Genomic DNA, 14,532 nt, shown 5'->3' with positions numbered 1-14,532 from the left:
CGGGTCATCGAAGTCGAACGCTGGTGGCGGCTCTAGGCCAGACAAACCCGCGAATCGAGGTTGCGTCTCAGTCGAAGACGACGCGTCCATGGCGCTGCAGATGGTCTTGGTCTTGAGATGGTCTTGAGATGGTCTTGAGATAGCCTAAAGATTTCAAAAAAAAGGGAAAATCAGAATCCAAACACTTCTGACACCATGTAGAGATTGCCGAGATGGCAGGGTTGCAGAGTTGGGCCGGCTACTAGGCCTAGCCTGGACCCATGCTAGCGGACGGAGCCGCAGCAGTGAACGCTCTCAAGACCGGAAGCCAAAGACCCTTTATTGACGCCGGCGTCTCTATTTATAGAGCCGAACCAGCGCCCTCTACACTGTGCTAGCACCGAGTATTTAAGATGGCCATGGAGAACCACTGCATTTTTTAATACGAATAGCAGAAATCTACAGGCGTGCCGATGAGGCATCTGTGGGTACTGCCACTAAGTGTCACCTGCAGTTTTTTTTTTAGTGGTGTGCAGGTTCCGGGTGACGAGGGACCCACAGGGCGGTAGAAGAAGAAGAGGAAGAAGAGGAGGAGGAGGCCATGTACTGGGAGGCCGGCGGTCCTGCCAAGGAAGAAAGCGAGGTCCGCCGAGCACCGCGGTTCGTGATTCGCCGGAGCAGCGCATCGCCCAGGAAGAGGCCGGGGGACGCTGCCCCGAGGCCTCCGGTCGCACCCCTCCCTGCGCCCCTGTTCACGCTCCCGTCCAGCCCCAGGCAGGCCGGAGACGAGCACAGGTCAGTCGACGGAAGCACTCGCTGCTTGCTCGCAAAAGCAGGCATCGGTCTCGCCTCGAAGGCCCGTTGCTTAGAGTGTCCCACTGCTAAGATACTGGCCACGCTTAATGCAGGCGAAATGCCGACATCTGAACTTCGCTGAAAACAGGGTTTTTATAAGGTACAATAGGTGAAATACAAATTTCGCGGCCACCAGATGTCTTCACAAGCTAATCATACGGTGACCCCAAGACTGTTTCGGAGCAACGACAGGAAATTACATATACTTGCTTAACACCGACTCTTAGAACTCATGCTGAACATATCTTGAAGCGCTTCGTACAAGTGTTGTGCGATTGCAGCTGCACATCGCTCTGATACCCCTAAGCCTTTTTTTTCGCGCAGAAGAGTCTATCCGTTTCTGCACAGACAGCAGCAGTGCGCTCACCAGCCTTTGATGGCATCCTTCGCTTCGAAAAAAAAAACAGTCCTATTGGGGTATGATCGAATACTTTCGCATGATCATGTCCAACATTGTCGGATCAAAGAATTTGAAAATTGAAAAATTGTAAGATACTGTTATCGAAATATTAATGGTAGGGTTCTATTCTTTTGATATGTACCAAAATCTTTCTTTTGTAGTATTTCAATCGATAGCATCAAACAGCTAAGACTGCCTTAGAAAACCAATGGGGAAGAGGGAAAATGTAAATAGAAGAAAAATGCAAGACTGCCATCAGATGATTTGTGGATATATTGTTTGCTATAGTGAAATCTTACATTATATGCAAAACCTTTCGTTCATAAACGGTTTCCCGCTTAAAAATGCTTTTGTACAGAATTGTTGGGTATTTTTCGTGCGCTGCTGTGCTGCGGAACGTCCCCCGGCCGTTCGTCTCCTCTTGGAAGTTAGTTCGTTGGGTTCACGCACGGCACTATTGGGGCAAGAGGCGCGCCATGTGCACCCTTATGACTAACGACTGGCTTAGAGGACTCCACTTCACATTGCTCTCTCACGGAGCCGGTATTTTTTTCGAGATTGTTTACGGGGTATTAGCGGTGCAATGCTCTTTCTCGAATGAAAACTCTGATTTCGCAACCAACCGCGAAGACCTTGTGCTGCGGTACGCAGGGCGGAGAACCCCAAGAAGCCGAAGGACGCGAAGCAGCAGCGCAAACCGAGGAAGAGCAGTGCCGAGGTCCCGCTCGGCCGACGCAGTAGGGCTCCCGGCGCCAAGAAGAAGGAGACCAAGAAACAGGCGAGCCAGACGCCGCCTCGTTTAAAGGCCGAAAACTTTGTAGGCAGCGCCCCCCTCCCCACAGGCGGGAATATGAAGCTTCTCACAGATATTCCGCTGGATAGAGCTAGTGTCGTGCGGGGTCACATGTCCCTGTCCCGCTTCTGCCTCACGTATGGTGAGCACAGCGGATTGTGAGCGTTCGATTGAACACCGTGTAGCAAGAATGGCCACGAACGTCCGCAAGCATGGCGGCATGGTACAGCGTTTGTCAATATACTGGGTGATTTTTTGAACCTCTAGAGATTTTTATTTTATAAACATGCACACGTGCTCACAATTACTCGCTCACTGACCCACTCATACGCGCACTCATTCTCTCACTCGCTCCCACACACACGCACACGCACTCAAACTCATAACCACGCACACACTGTCTCTTATACACGCACGCTCGCGGACCCGCCCACGGTGTGCGTGTGAGGTATACGTCAGTGCGGTCTACTGAGCTGGATTGTGTAGCGAGAGTCAGCAATGAAATTCCTAATAAGGAAATGTCGCGTCTTGAAAGGGGAACGACACTGTAGCCGAGGTGTGACAATAACTCAGGTTTATTGTCAGCGGGCGCGCGTCCCGCTGGTCGACGACTCCCCCGTGAAAACCAGCACGCATGTGCTTATATCGAGATACAGACAGGCGAGGGGGCGGTGCCCAAATACCGGCACGTGGCCGTGAGTTCGCCGTTTGCTTATCGTGATACAAACACTACATTCCCTCTTCCCTAGACAATGCATGCTCTCATTACACATGGTTGTAAAGCTAACGAACGGCTAGCTTTTATACAGAAATAACAGAAACAATTAAGCTAACGGTTCCAACTCTAGTTCCAAATGTTGATTGACACAATCACGGCCCTGATGTGTGCCGATCCGGGGGACGTCTTTCCCTTGTTGGATACCGATGTCGTGTTGAGGCTTCGTGGCCCCTGTTGCCAGGAGAAGACCCCGAGTCGTGATCAATGTCTTCGGAACCGAGGGCTTCCGTCGATACCCCGCCTCCTGCGGCAAACGGCCCTGAATCTTCCTCAGCTCTGCCCGCTGCTTGTTTCTGCGGCTGCACATTCCTTGAGGGTAACAGAGTGCATTCCAAAATAAGGCAAACGTAGCAGGGGGCGGCAGAAAGCTAGGTGGGCGGATGAGATTAAGAAGTTTTGCGGAGATGGTGTGGCCGCAGCTGGCAATTAGGACAGAGTTAATTGGAGAGACATGGGAGAGGTCTTTTTCCTGCAGTGGGCCTAGTCAGGCTGATGATGGTGATGATGATCTATAGCGATGAGTACTTTATGTACCCAAATCTACCAATAATTAAATGAATAATTAACCAAAATTCACTGATAAACTATTTATTTTTGTTTTATAGGTCAAGGTTATGTTGCGAAATTGATGGCCTTCAGCATCGGGGTTTAGCTAGTGACGGCTCTGAGCGTGATATTGTCGCTGAAATACAGTTAGCTTGTTTATCGTCAAATACAACTGCGCGTTTATTTGATGCATAAAAATATGAGGAACGCTTTTTTATAAATATGCAATGTGGCAAGGACAACCCAATGAGATTTCAAACATGTAATCTTGACTTTCCATATTTCGAACCACTTTGCCGATGTGGAAAAATTAATATACAGCTCACCTGAAATACAGCCACCAGTTTTTTGGCTAAACTAGCCATTGTTTTGGCTAGTTTAGCCGCTTCTTTTGTTCCATTGTTGTATGCAAAATTTTTATGGGTGGTACTATTTTGAATTGACGGTCCTCTGAGATACGAAACCAGCAGCTCAATGTGCAGATCTTTTTTTTACTATTGGCCCGATGAAGCATTTGACTCCGTCGAAACCTCAGGAGTACCACAGGCATTGCGCAATGTAGAAGAGCCATCAGTCGTGGTACTAGAAAATATATATAATGTCTATAAAAGGATTATAGCGATTGACAGGGAAAGTGATAAAATACCAATCAGGCAGGCAGTCAGGCAGAGAGACACGACCTCTCTACTACTATTCGCCGGCGGTTATACAGGAGGTATTGAGAGAATTGGCTGAGGAATAGTTGGGTATAAAGTTAATGGAAAATATCTTAGAAATCTCTGCTTTGCTGATGACATTTCCTTCCCATGTAACTAAGGGTCCGAACTTGAAAACATTATCTAGGACATTGACAGACAAAGCCGAACGATGGGAATGAAACTCAATACGAAGAAATCTAATTTAATGTTCAACATTCCCGGTAGACAGCTACAGTTTACGATACGCACGAAGCATTTGAAGCGGTAGGAGAGCACATCTACATATAGCGTAGGTACACAGCCTAGATCCGGATCACGAGAGTAAAATAACATGGAGAGAAATATTGTGCGCATTTGGCAGGCACTTTCAAGTGATGAATAGCAGTGTATCAATACCCCTGAAGAGGAAAGTATATAGGAGTTATATCTATGTCCAATATTTTCGGACAAAAATTTTGAAAATCAGAAAATTGTAAGACACTTATGGAAATATTGAAAATAATGCTCCATTCTTTTGATATGTAGCAAAATCTTTCTTTTAAAGGGTTTCCACCGATCGCAACGAACAGTCAAGACTGCCATACAATACCAATGGGGAAGCTTTTGACGATAGCAAAAACGTTTGCCAATCGAAAAAAAAGAAAACGATGCCGCCGGCTGATCTGCAGATATAATGATATTTATAGTGAAAACGTTCATTACATAAAAAAATTGTCTTCATAAATGGTTTCCCGCTGAAAAATGATTTTGTACAGAATTTTTCGAGGCATGGTACTCACCTATTGGCATAAACGTGGAAGGTAACAAAATGGGTCAAACTTAAGTCAGGACAACGCAGCGTGCTAGAGAATGCAAAATTATAGGTGAAACGTCAACACACAGGAAAATGGCAGATTCACTGAACAAAAACGAGTTAATGGTATCGTAGTCGAAATCAAGAACGATTTGACATTTGCAGGTCGTACATTGCGCATGCATGATAACCCATGGTCCTTCGAGATAACGGGGTAGATTGTAAGAGAAGCTAGCGTAGCAGAGGTTGTCAGGGCGTCAGATGGCTGGATGAGATTAGAAAGTTTGCGGGGATAAGTTTGCCGCAGCTGGCACATGAGAGGGTTAATCGGAACGATATGAGTGAGATCTTTTTCTTATAGTAAACGTACTTATGCTGCTGAGGATGATGATGACGATGAAATTGCCCTTTCCTACCGTTAAACCTTATTACTTTATATAGGTAGCTTCCTCTTAGGATGGAGCCCTTAGTTCAGGACCCACATTGGCTCCACGCCTCTTGCCCGCTGGATCAGCCGTCGCTCCTCCTGCCGATCTGAGTTAGTGGACGCAGTCTCCAAGGAGAAAATTGTGGTCAAAGGGGGTTTCTGCACAAGTAGAACGGGGACGTAGTTCACGGCGGGCGACACAGAATGGGCGAGCAGAATGGCGGGCAGCGCAGAAGATTGCCAGTGCAGCCGAACCGATCTCGTGCAGCGCGGCGGCTCTTCGTCTTTAACCGGCGCTTCGTCTTCGTTGGCGATTCGTCAGTGATCTTCCCAGGCGGTAACAGGCGCGGCCGTCGTGGTTAGCTACAGTGAGTAGAATAACAAGGGAGTAGCCAGGAGGGTGTGCTCGTTCGCAGGCGCAATGGTAGACTGCGGGCTTTGCTTTACAGAAGGCACAGGAAGGGGGATGCTGTGTGGGGCTAAAGGGCGAAGAGCAAATAGACAAAGGAAGGAATTAATTTTCACCTGCCGCCATATGCGACGGCCTCTCCTATTGAGGGAACTACTCTTCGTATTCGCAAAAAGCAGTCGATGACAATGACTGTTGGCGAACAGCAGCTTTCGCGGCGCCTTAATGAAAGCCTCTTTGTAGTCTTGTCGAGTGCAAAGAGACAGGAGTGGCCCATCCCTGGCGTCCCTCTTTTCTTCCCAGGCCAAAAAAATGCCGGCCAAGGCAGACCCGTACGGTGAAGACATCGGTGTGCGCCCGACCGCCGCCGTCGGCGTGTTGGACGAATCGCCGCCCGTACTGACCGCTCGGCCTTCGCCGTCCATCTTGGCTCTCAAGGAACAGGTCGGTCCATGGCAGCGTATGCACGCTTGCGGCGATTACGGTGCTGTGAAATTCTTGTGACGACTAACGCCAAATGTATTAAAAACTGATAAGGGATAAATTTGATATGTGTTACGATTAATCCTTAAGTGGATATTTTTTCAACCAGACAGTTCTCGTAGCACACCGCAGTTTCGTTGTGTTGTTCTTTACACTTCAGTTACACTCTCTGGAGATTCGGAGGTCTGAGCTGTCAGCCTCAGATACTTGTACCGCATTTCTATCCCATAGCTCCATAATACTGACCGCTGTTTTGCCCTACGAAACAGACCCTTTCCAATTTAAGTAAATCAAACATATGTGTTCAAGAGCAGGCATTGTGGACTATGCAAAGCGTGCCACACGAACACGGCCGCTCCCGAATGTTGGTCACCTCCGCAGTAACGGCGAATCCGACATGACCTGGCAGCATAAGCCGCTATGGGCGCGCAGTTAGCATTCACGCTCAGATATACCTCCAGAGCAAGTTTTGATTCGGTACATGAGTTTCTGTCTGCAAGGTTTCCGTATGAAACTGCAGAGGCCGAGTCGAGCCGCGCCACCGAAGCGAGCAGAGTCCCCCTGGCGATGTTCACGAGCCTCACACGCAACTCGACGACGTAACGCGGTGTCTTTTACCACACTGAGCATTCGTCGCTGAGGGAAGCAGTAAATATCTCAATAAATTCGTAAAAACGGGGCACTTCTAGGCTGCTCCATGTCTGACCGAAGTTGCGCTTACATCAAATACGTGCAGTGCAAGATTTTGAGATATTTGCTAGGGACTCCAGACTCGATGCGTGCATTGATGTGTAAAACGCATAGATGTCATAATGGAATGAGTTGTGCAGTTTGCCAGAAGTATGTGGTGTTTTGCTCAAAGCTTGGTAACATGATTGTGCTATTATTGTTGAAGAGTATAATACTAAAGCATTTATCGAACTCAATGGAGTCTAAAGAGATATTAGTGATCGTATAAAAGAGAGTTAATAAGTGTCTGTCAGCGGCGACGAAATCAAACAACTCCACACTATTTAATATGAATATTCGCCAGAGATCCCACCATTGTTGCACGGGTTAATGTCATCTTGAAGGTGGGCCCTGTTGGGCAGCTATCTGCTGTAAGCTCAGCGCTGTTGTGTCCTCTATTCTCGTGTCGTTGCCTTTTCGCACATTTTTTTTTCATTGATCAAGACCACTAGAAATTCCACAATCCTGGCTAATACATCGGGACATTAATTCAAGTGCGAAGGTTTCAGAAGCAGGCTTTTCATGAAGTTTGCGCCATTCTTGCGTAATTTTATCTCGTCAAAGCGGCGGCGATAACAAAAAAAATCGCACCAGAAGTAAGTTTAGTAATCTTTCATAATCGGCAGTCCATTACGTTCTCACCAGCAGAAGATTCTTTTTGATCATGGATATAATTCGTACAGCGGCATACAATCCGCGATTTGAGTTATTAATGAAAAAGCATTATATATTCCATTAGCACAGGAGCCAGCGTCCGTCGCCTTTCATGGCACAAAATTCCACAGTGACGTCAGCACGCTCTCGCATGACGCCAGCCGTATGCCGCAAGGTAGTGACGTCAACTGCGCAGAAAAAACAATATAACTTCTTAAAAAGGCACCGGGATTTGACCCAGATACCTTGACACTTCGAGGCGAGCACGCAACCCATATGGCACAAAACCACGTTATATCTTCACCAATCCTGGTGAATAATGGCGAACCCAGAGTATGCGCTTCCTTACGACTGTATGCTAATGAGTAGAAGTGTCATTAGACAGGAATGAATCTTTAATCAGTCTCGCAACTGAGCAGTCAATACGCATCCTGTGGTGCATAGTAGCGATTCCGAGATCGTTGGTTTGAAATTGGCTTCCGTCCATTTGTGGTTATAGTTCTGAGAGCCGGAGCATACAGTATCTGCCGAGAAACTAAAGTTCAACGATCCTTCTTTACCTTTCATTAACGCATTCCAATTACCTCCGAGTGATGCCTCAGTACAAGCCGCTACAGAAAAAGGAATCGAAGCTTGCAACTCGCAGTTTATAGCTCGTAGTTAACCTTATCGTAGAGACGAACTGTGTTACGGATAATTCGGCATGTTCCTGGTGTAATATGAAAAACTACCATAAAAAAAAACTGCAATAAGGAAGTCGCAGTTCATACGATCTCCGTATGACATGATAAAAAGTCACTTCGAAACAGGACAGAATTGATGTGGAAACCTGCACGAATAAAATATAGAGAGCATACTAAGAGGGCCTCTAAAACCGTACGGATAACATGGGGAGCAAGCTATTTCTATATTACTACGTTCCCAGTACTGCGAGCATTTCTCAAAGCCACGGGGCATCCGTTGTCCGAAGGCTTCACCCACCTCCAGAAGCTTCAACCCACCTCACAGTGAATGGGTGAAACAAAGTGGGAATGCGCACTGCGTTAGCAGTACTACGCCTCGTAGGGCGGCCAGCGTGAGTAACAGCCTTGAGTGAAGCCAATGCGATCAGCATCTTTAGAGTATGACAGAACAACTAGCGTTCTTTGCGTTAAAGGAAAAACTCGACGCGTGCGCGTAGCGTGGAGAGCATGACGCACTGCTCGCCCGCAGGCTCTTTCCAAATTGCTACTCGTTCTGTTCTCCTGTGTTTCAAGCGCGCGGACTTGTTTGCTTCTCCTGCCAAAGCGAATGTACAAGACGTGGCGGCAGCCCGGCGCTATAGTTGAGCGGAGCACCACAGAAGAGAGCTTTAATATAGCGTGCGTAGACATACGCAAAGGCATAGCGAACGCTATGAAATAGCGTCATTCGTACTGCGCGTGCTCGAAACAATACTTCAAATCCAGGTTTTACGTACGCTGTTTTTCGAATTTAGCGTGCGTGCTCTTGCGTACACTAGGAAAAATAGCGTTGTCAACATGGCGGCCCCCACGTCACCCGCTTCAGTGAGAATTCGTCAATGGTTTGGGCTTTTCGGCGTATTCATTGCCTTTAAATGGTACACGTGCCAATAGCAATACGAATGAGGGATAAACGTGCCCTATTTTCAATTCTGTGTAACGATCCCGCCGTTCTTAGCCCTATACTAGGATGCAACTAAAAAAAAAACAGCAGTTGCTAACACTGGGCTGCGGTCCGCGGCGTCCTGTATTACTCCGCTGGCCAATCGCAACTGTAAACGAAATCACCTTTTAAATGTTTGACTATATCAAACAATCAAATCCGTGTATAAAAATTCTAGAGCTCATAATTTTTTTCTTGTCATAAGCTTCTTGTTTACGTAACAAGAAGCGTGTAAGCAGCGGACTACTTTTTCGCCGTGGAGGAATTCTGAGCGCGAAGGCTGAATGTGGGCGGAGCTTCACTTCAGACTCAAGTTGTACCCGACTATGACAAGACACCACTTATAGTGAATTGGCTTCATTTGTATTTTTGCGCCAAGGTAATCATAGCCTTGCCAAATGTCGTTTCGGGGGTAGGCAGAAGGGCCCGAAAGAACTTACATGGTGTTATTAAAAACCTAGCAAAGTTCAGCGGCATAAAAAAAAATAAGCCCTGGCTCGACTGAACTGGCCATGGAACTGGCTACATACGCGATACGACTTGGATAACCTTGGATAAGTGCGAAAAATGTGTCACAAAATATTTCCACATCATAACACCAGATGGCGCCACTGAGGCCTGCGCTAATGTTCGCGTCGGCATCATCATCATCATCAGCCTGATTACACCCACTGCAGGGCAAAGGCCTGTCCCATGTTTCCCCAACTAACCCTGTCCTTTGTCAGTTGCCGCCACTGTATTCCCGCAAACTTCTTAATCTCATCCGCCCACCTAACTTTCTGCCGCCCCCTGCTACGCTTGCCTTCTCTTGGAATCCACTCCGTTACCCTTAAGGACCAGCGGTTATCCTGCCTTCGCATTACATGCCCTGCCCAAGCCCATTTCTTCCTCTTGATTTCAACTAAGATGTCATTAACAAGCGTTTGTTCCCTCACCCACTCCGGCCTCTTCCGATCTCTTAACGTTACACCTATCATTTTCCTTTCCATAGCTCGCTGCGTTGTTCTTAACTTAAGCTGAACCCTCTTTGTTAGCCTCCACGTTTCTGCCCCATAGGTGAGTACCGGTAGGATACAGCTGTTGTATACTTTTCTCTTCAGGGATATTGGTAAGCTACCATTCATGATCTGAAAGAACCAGCCATATGTGCTCCACCCCATTCTTATTCTTCTAGTTATTTCCCTCTCATAATCCGGATCTGCGGTCGCTGCCTGCCCTAAGTAGACATATTCTCTTACTACTTCCAGCACCTCGCTACCAGTTGCGAACTGCTGTTCCCTTGCTAGGCTGTTGAGCATTACTTTGGTTTTCTGCATGTTAATTCTTAGCCCCACCGTTCTGCTCTGCCTGTCTAACTGATTGATCATGCTTTGCAGTTCTTGTCCTGAGTGGCTTAGCAAGGCAATGTCATCAGCGAATCGCAAAGTACTGGAGAATACCTGAGAATTAATGGAGAGTACCTGAGTAATTCGGGTCGGCATACGATAAACTAAAAGTGCTCAAGCTATTTCCACTGTAACCTCCCGCTAAATGCTCGCGTATAACGTGCGTATGCGCTCATACGCTATACTAAAAGCCTCTAATCTTCGCCGCCAGCGACACAGAGAAGGACGACTTCGGCATTTGCAAACGCAGATTTGGCGTATCACATTCAGTGATCGTTTAGATGTTTTTTTTTCACAGTGACTCGAGGCGTTTGTTTATTTCTTAGTGTTAAATGGCGCGCGGCTTCATCGCTTTATTTGTGATGCAAGACGCGACCAGATTTAGCTCGAAGGATCGTAGCCAGATTAAAGTGATTCTAGGTTGTTCCACACTGTCCTGGTTACAGTGCACGCCGTATTTGTAAAGTTTGCTAAAAGCTTTAAACTGAGCACGGCCGAGAGCGGTGGACATTCTGTTCGACGACCGCCGGGCACGCTTGTTGCGTTCGCCGCCGCCGAGTCATTCAGTTCATTGTGGGCGCAAATCAGCCCCAATAAACAGTTTGTTTTGAGAGCTTTTTTTCGCTGTCGTCCTCACTGCCTGCACTGCCGTCACCAATACGTGGCAATATTATATGGACTTCGTGTTCCCGTCAGAAAAAAAAAATTCAGGGGGCACTTGTTGACCTAAAGTGATAGGAGGAGAAAGCCTTTAGCGCGGTGTTGCTGCTCGTGTCACTGATGTGTGGTTAAGATGTTAATTAAGTACACAATTGTTTGTGAATCTTAAATGCTGTAGACACTGGAGGGCGTTTGGGAGGCATCCTTCTGATTCGACGCCTTTCTGCAAACACTCTCCAGCGTCCTAGACAAGGGGAACTACGTATGCGTTGGCAGGAAGTAGCGTAGCCATTAGCACGCTCGGCTACTGAACGGATGATGGTTCGTTTCTCATCGTGCACAAATTTTTTTTTCTGATCTGACTAGAAATAGCGTGACAACCTTCTGCTGACAACCTTCTGTCGTCAACGATGACGCATTAAAGGCTTTCGCCTCAATACACATGTACAGCTCATATGGGACGCTTCAGTAAGGAAGGCGCGGTAACTGTCTCACTCCCGGTGTTGCCCTGAACTGTGTCTTTGGGGAAGAGATGGGACGAAAGGAGTGACAAGGGGAGAGAAAGGAATACACGCACAGGGCCTATGGGGAATGCGTGGTTGTTTCTCACCACTGACTTGCCCAAACCTGGCGCAGATGAAGCGCGCCGCCCAGCGGGCCAACCTGGAGGAGAAGGCGGGGAGCAGCGGCCAGCCGTCTGTGCTGACCGCGTCCGACGGTTCTGCGCCCAAGAAGCCGCCCGCCAAGCCTCCAGAGGCCCACAAGTGAGTGAGCGCTGGCTCTCAACTAACTTTATTTGTCGTGAAATGCAATTTGTGCGCATGAGCGTCTGGAAAAATTGCGTGTAAGGAGAAGGAAGAAAGAGTATAGTCACACATAACAAACAAGATACAACATACAATCCTCAGAGCCCTCAGCTTGTCTCCAGGAATGCAAGCTCTTTATCTGTAACAATTATTGTGACCTTGGTGATGCACTTGCCCCTGTTACAGTTATATAACCAATAGTCAGCTCGCTGCTGTGTCCTAATTTCGAGTTCAACCCTTTTTGTTAACATCTACGCTTCTGCCGAATAGGTTAGAACCGATATGGTCCAGGTGCTGTATGCTTTCCTCTTCAGTGGTAGACTGCTATTCGTCATTTGAAATTGCGTGCCAAGTGCACAGGCATGTGGACTGCTCCAGCCTGTGTGGCTAAAAATACTGCTGCTGCTTCTAGGTAAAATCAATGTAGGATTTTACTTCCACCTTTCTAGAGTGTGCGAGGCTTTCTTAAAAGCCTTGGCTCGTATTAGCGGGAAAATGCATACCAGCTTAAATGCTTGCGTCTTAGCCGCTACGTTATACTACTTCTTCCCTCGCCGCTAATCTCCTTCTTAGTTGATGCGTAGTATTCCTGGTGCAAAGCACGTTTCTTTTTTGGCTGTAATTTTTATTGCGTCTGCAATCGAGGTTGAAACGCAGGTGCGTGTGGTAAGCAACCTCGACTGCAACTCTAACCAAGTTATTCCAAGATCCTTGCGTCTAAAGAAACCGGGGGAAACGCATTTTGGTCTCCATGTGGTTGCAAAAGCTCTCTCTACGTTATCGCCTTCAGGCAAGGATCGAAGAATGCAAGCTGACAAAGAAGCGCCTAGAAACCAAACTGTTCTTTGCAAAGCGAATATTGGAATTTATCCCTCAGGATGTCCTCGCCAGCGTTCAGTTGGTTGCGATCCAAGAAATGTACAAAAGAGAGGAGACACATCTGAAATCGCAGGACCAAAAGCTACAGACTTTACTTGCTGAAAAAGGCACAGCGATGAGGGCCATACCAATCTTCGAAACATGGCACCTGTCGTCCCACAAACTGTATCCATCCGAATCCAAGGTGCTCAGCCGAGGTTTGAATTTCAATCAAGGGAAGGCACCGAACCCACGAACACTTGCATGTGCCGTAGAAGGCGCAGTACTACTTCTGGTTACGAGACGTTAAGGACGAAGTTCGAACGAAGGCGAAAAGAGTGTTGTCACGCATGAAGAAGACGTCATCAAACCGCCCTCTTGGTCAAAATCAACCCTCAGCAATCCGGAGCTTCCATGCTAACATGGACATAGCCATCCTACAGGCAGATAAAAGTAATGTTACTGTTATCCTTGACAGGTCTTTTTACCAGGAAAAAATGGAGGCCATGCTTCAGGACGAGACCACTTACTGCCGGATCCCGATAGACCCTACTCCCAAAGTGCAGACGTCTCTTCAATGAACGCACACTAAAATCTTCAAAAGCATCCCTCCGTCTATGAAACGGCTTTATTATCAGTTGCTATGAGCAAACGGCTCACCGCCTGCCATATACAGCTTACCAAAGGGGCATAAACCAGGGATTCCCCTGCGCCCAATAGTGGATTTTAAAAAGTCTCCGTTGCACTCGTTTTCACATTACCTTCATGGCGTTCTGTCTCTGCTGGTGGGCAAGGCAGGCACGGACATCAAGAATTCATCCGACTTCATCGACAAGGTCAACGCGGTCGCCATAGAAGACACAGACGAGATCGTTTCCTTCGATGTCTGCTCGCTATTTACAAGCGTACTTGTAGATCTCACAGTTGAGACATGTAAACAACGTCTCGAGAATGACACTTCGTGGCAAGATCGGACGCCGTTCGAAGCAGCGGAACTTTGCCAACTTTTGCATTTCTGTGTCGCCAACACTTATTTTACGTACACCGGCAACTTCTACCAACAGACCTTTGGCACAGCAGTGGGGGCAGTCATCTAGGTCAGAGCGGCTAACATCGCCATTGAAGCCATGGAAGCAAAGCTTTGGCCACCTTCCAACCGCGGCCAGAAGTATTTCTTAGGTATGTGGGTGACTGCTTCTGCGTCATAAACCGAAAGCACACGCACACTCTCATCGACCACCTCAACGCCTTTGAGCCCTCAATCATTACTTTACTGTTGAGGAAGAGAGGACCGACGGCTGTCCTCCATTCCTCGACACCGTGGTAACGCGTACTCCGACTGGTCTTAGTTTTGCGTCTACTAGAAACCGACGCATTCTGGAAGATACCTAGATTTTAATTCAGCGCACCCAGTGAGTCATAAGCAGTCAGTGGTTGCATCTTTAATCAACCGTGCCAGGGAAGCATGCAGCGAAGACGCAGCCCTAAACCACGAAATGAAGACCGTGAAAAATGAATTGAAAAGAAACGGCTACCCGCTTTCCTTCGTTCGGAACACGCGAAGAAGATTGACTCCACCGAAAAAGCTTACTGCCAGGGAAGACGAAAGTGCTA

At 47.5% G+C, this 14,532-nt stretch overlaps 1 protein-coding gene across 1 annotated transcript in view; it reads left to right on the top strand.

Moving 5' to 3' along the window:
• Nucleotides 1-545: 545 nt before the first annotated feature.
• Nucleotides 546-14,532, top strand: part of LOC149328244 (uncharacterized) — a 29,826-nt gene continuing 15,839 nt past the window's right edge. The window contains exons 1-4 of the mRNA XM_089561278.1: nucleotides 546-774; nucleotides 1,886-2,012; nucleotides 5,982-6,122; nucleotides 11,891-12,018. Coding sequence (XP_089417404.1) covers nucleotides 581-774; nucleotides 1,886-2,012; nucleotides 5,982-6,122; nucleotides 11,891-12,018 — 590 coding nt within the window. The 5' untranslated portion in view covers nucleotides 546-580. The remainder of the gene's footprint in view (nucleotides 775-1,885; nucleotides 2,013-5,981; nucleotides 6,123-11,890; nucleotides 12,019-14,532) is intronic.

Source organism: Amblyomma mixtum, chromosome 9 (assembly GCF_055824585.1).
Source record: "Amblyomma mixtum isolate Tamu chromosome 9, ASM5582458v1, whole genome shotgun sequence".
NCBI classification, from domain to species: Eukaryota; Metazoa; Arthropoda; class Arachnida; order Ixodida; family Ixodidae; genus Amblyomma; species Amblyomma mixtum.
Note: the sequence above shows the minus strand (reverse complement) of the source record. Positions and strands in the feature narration are given on the sequence as shown.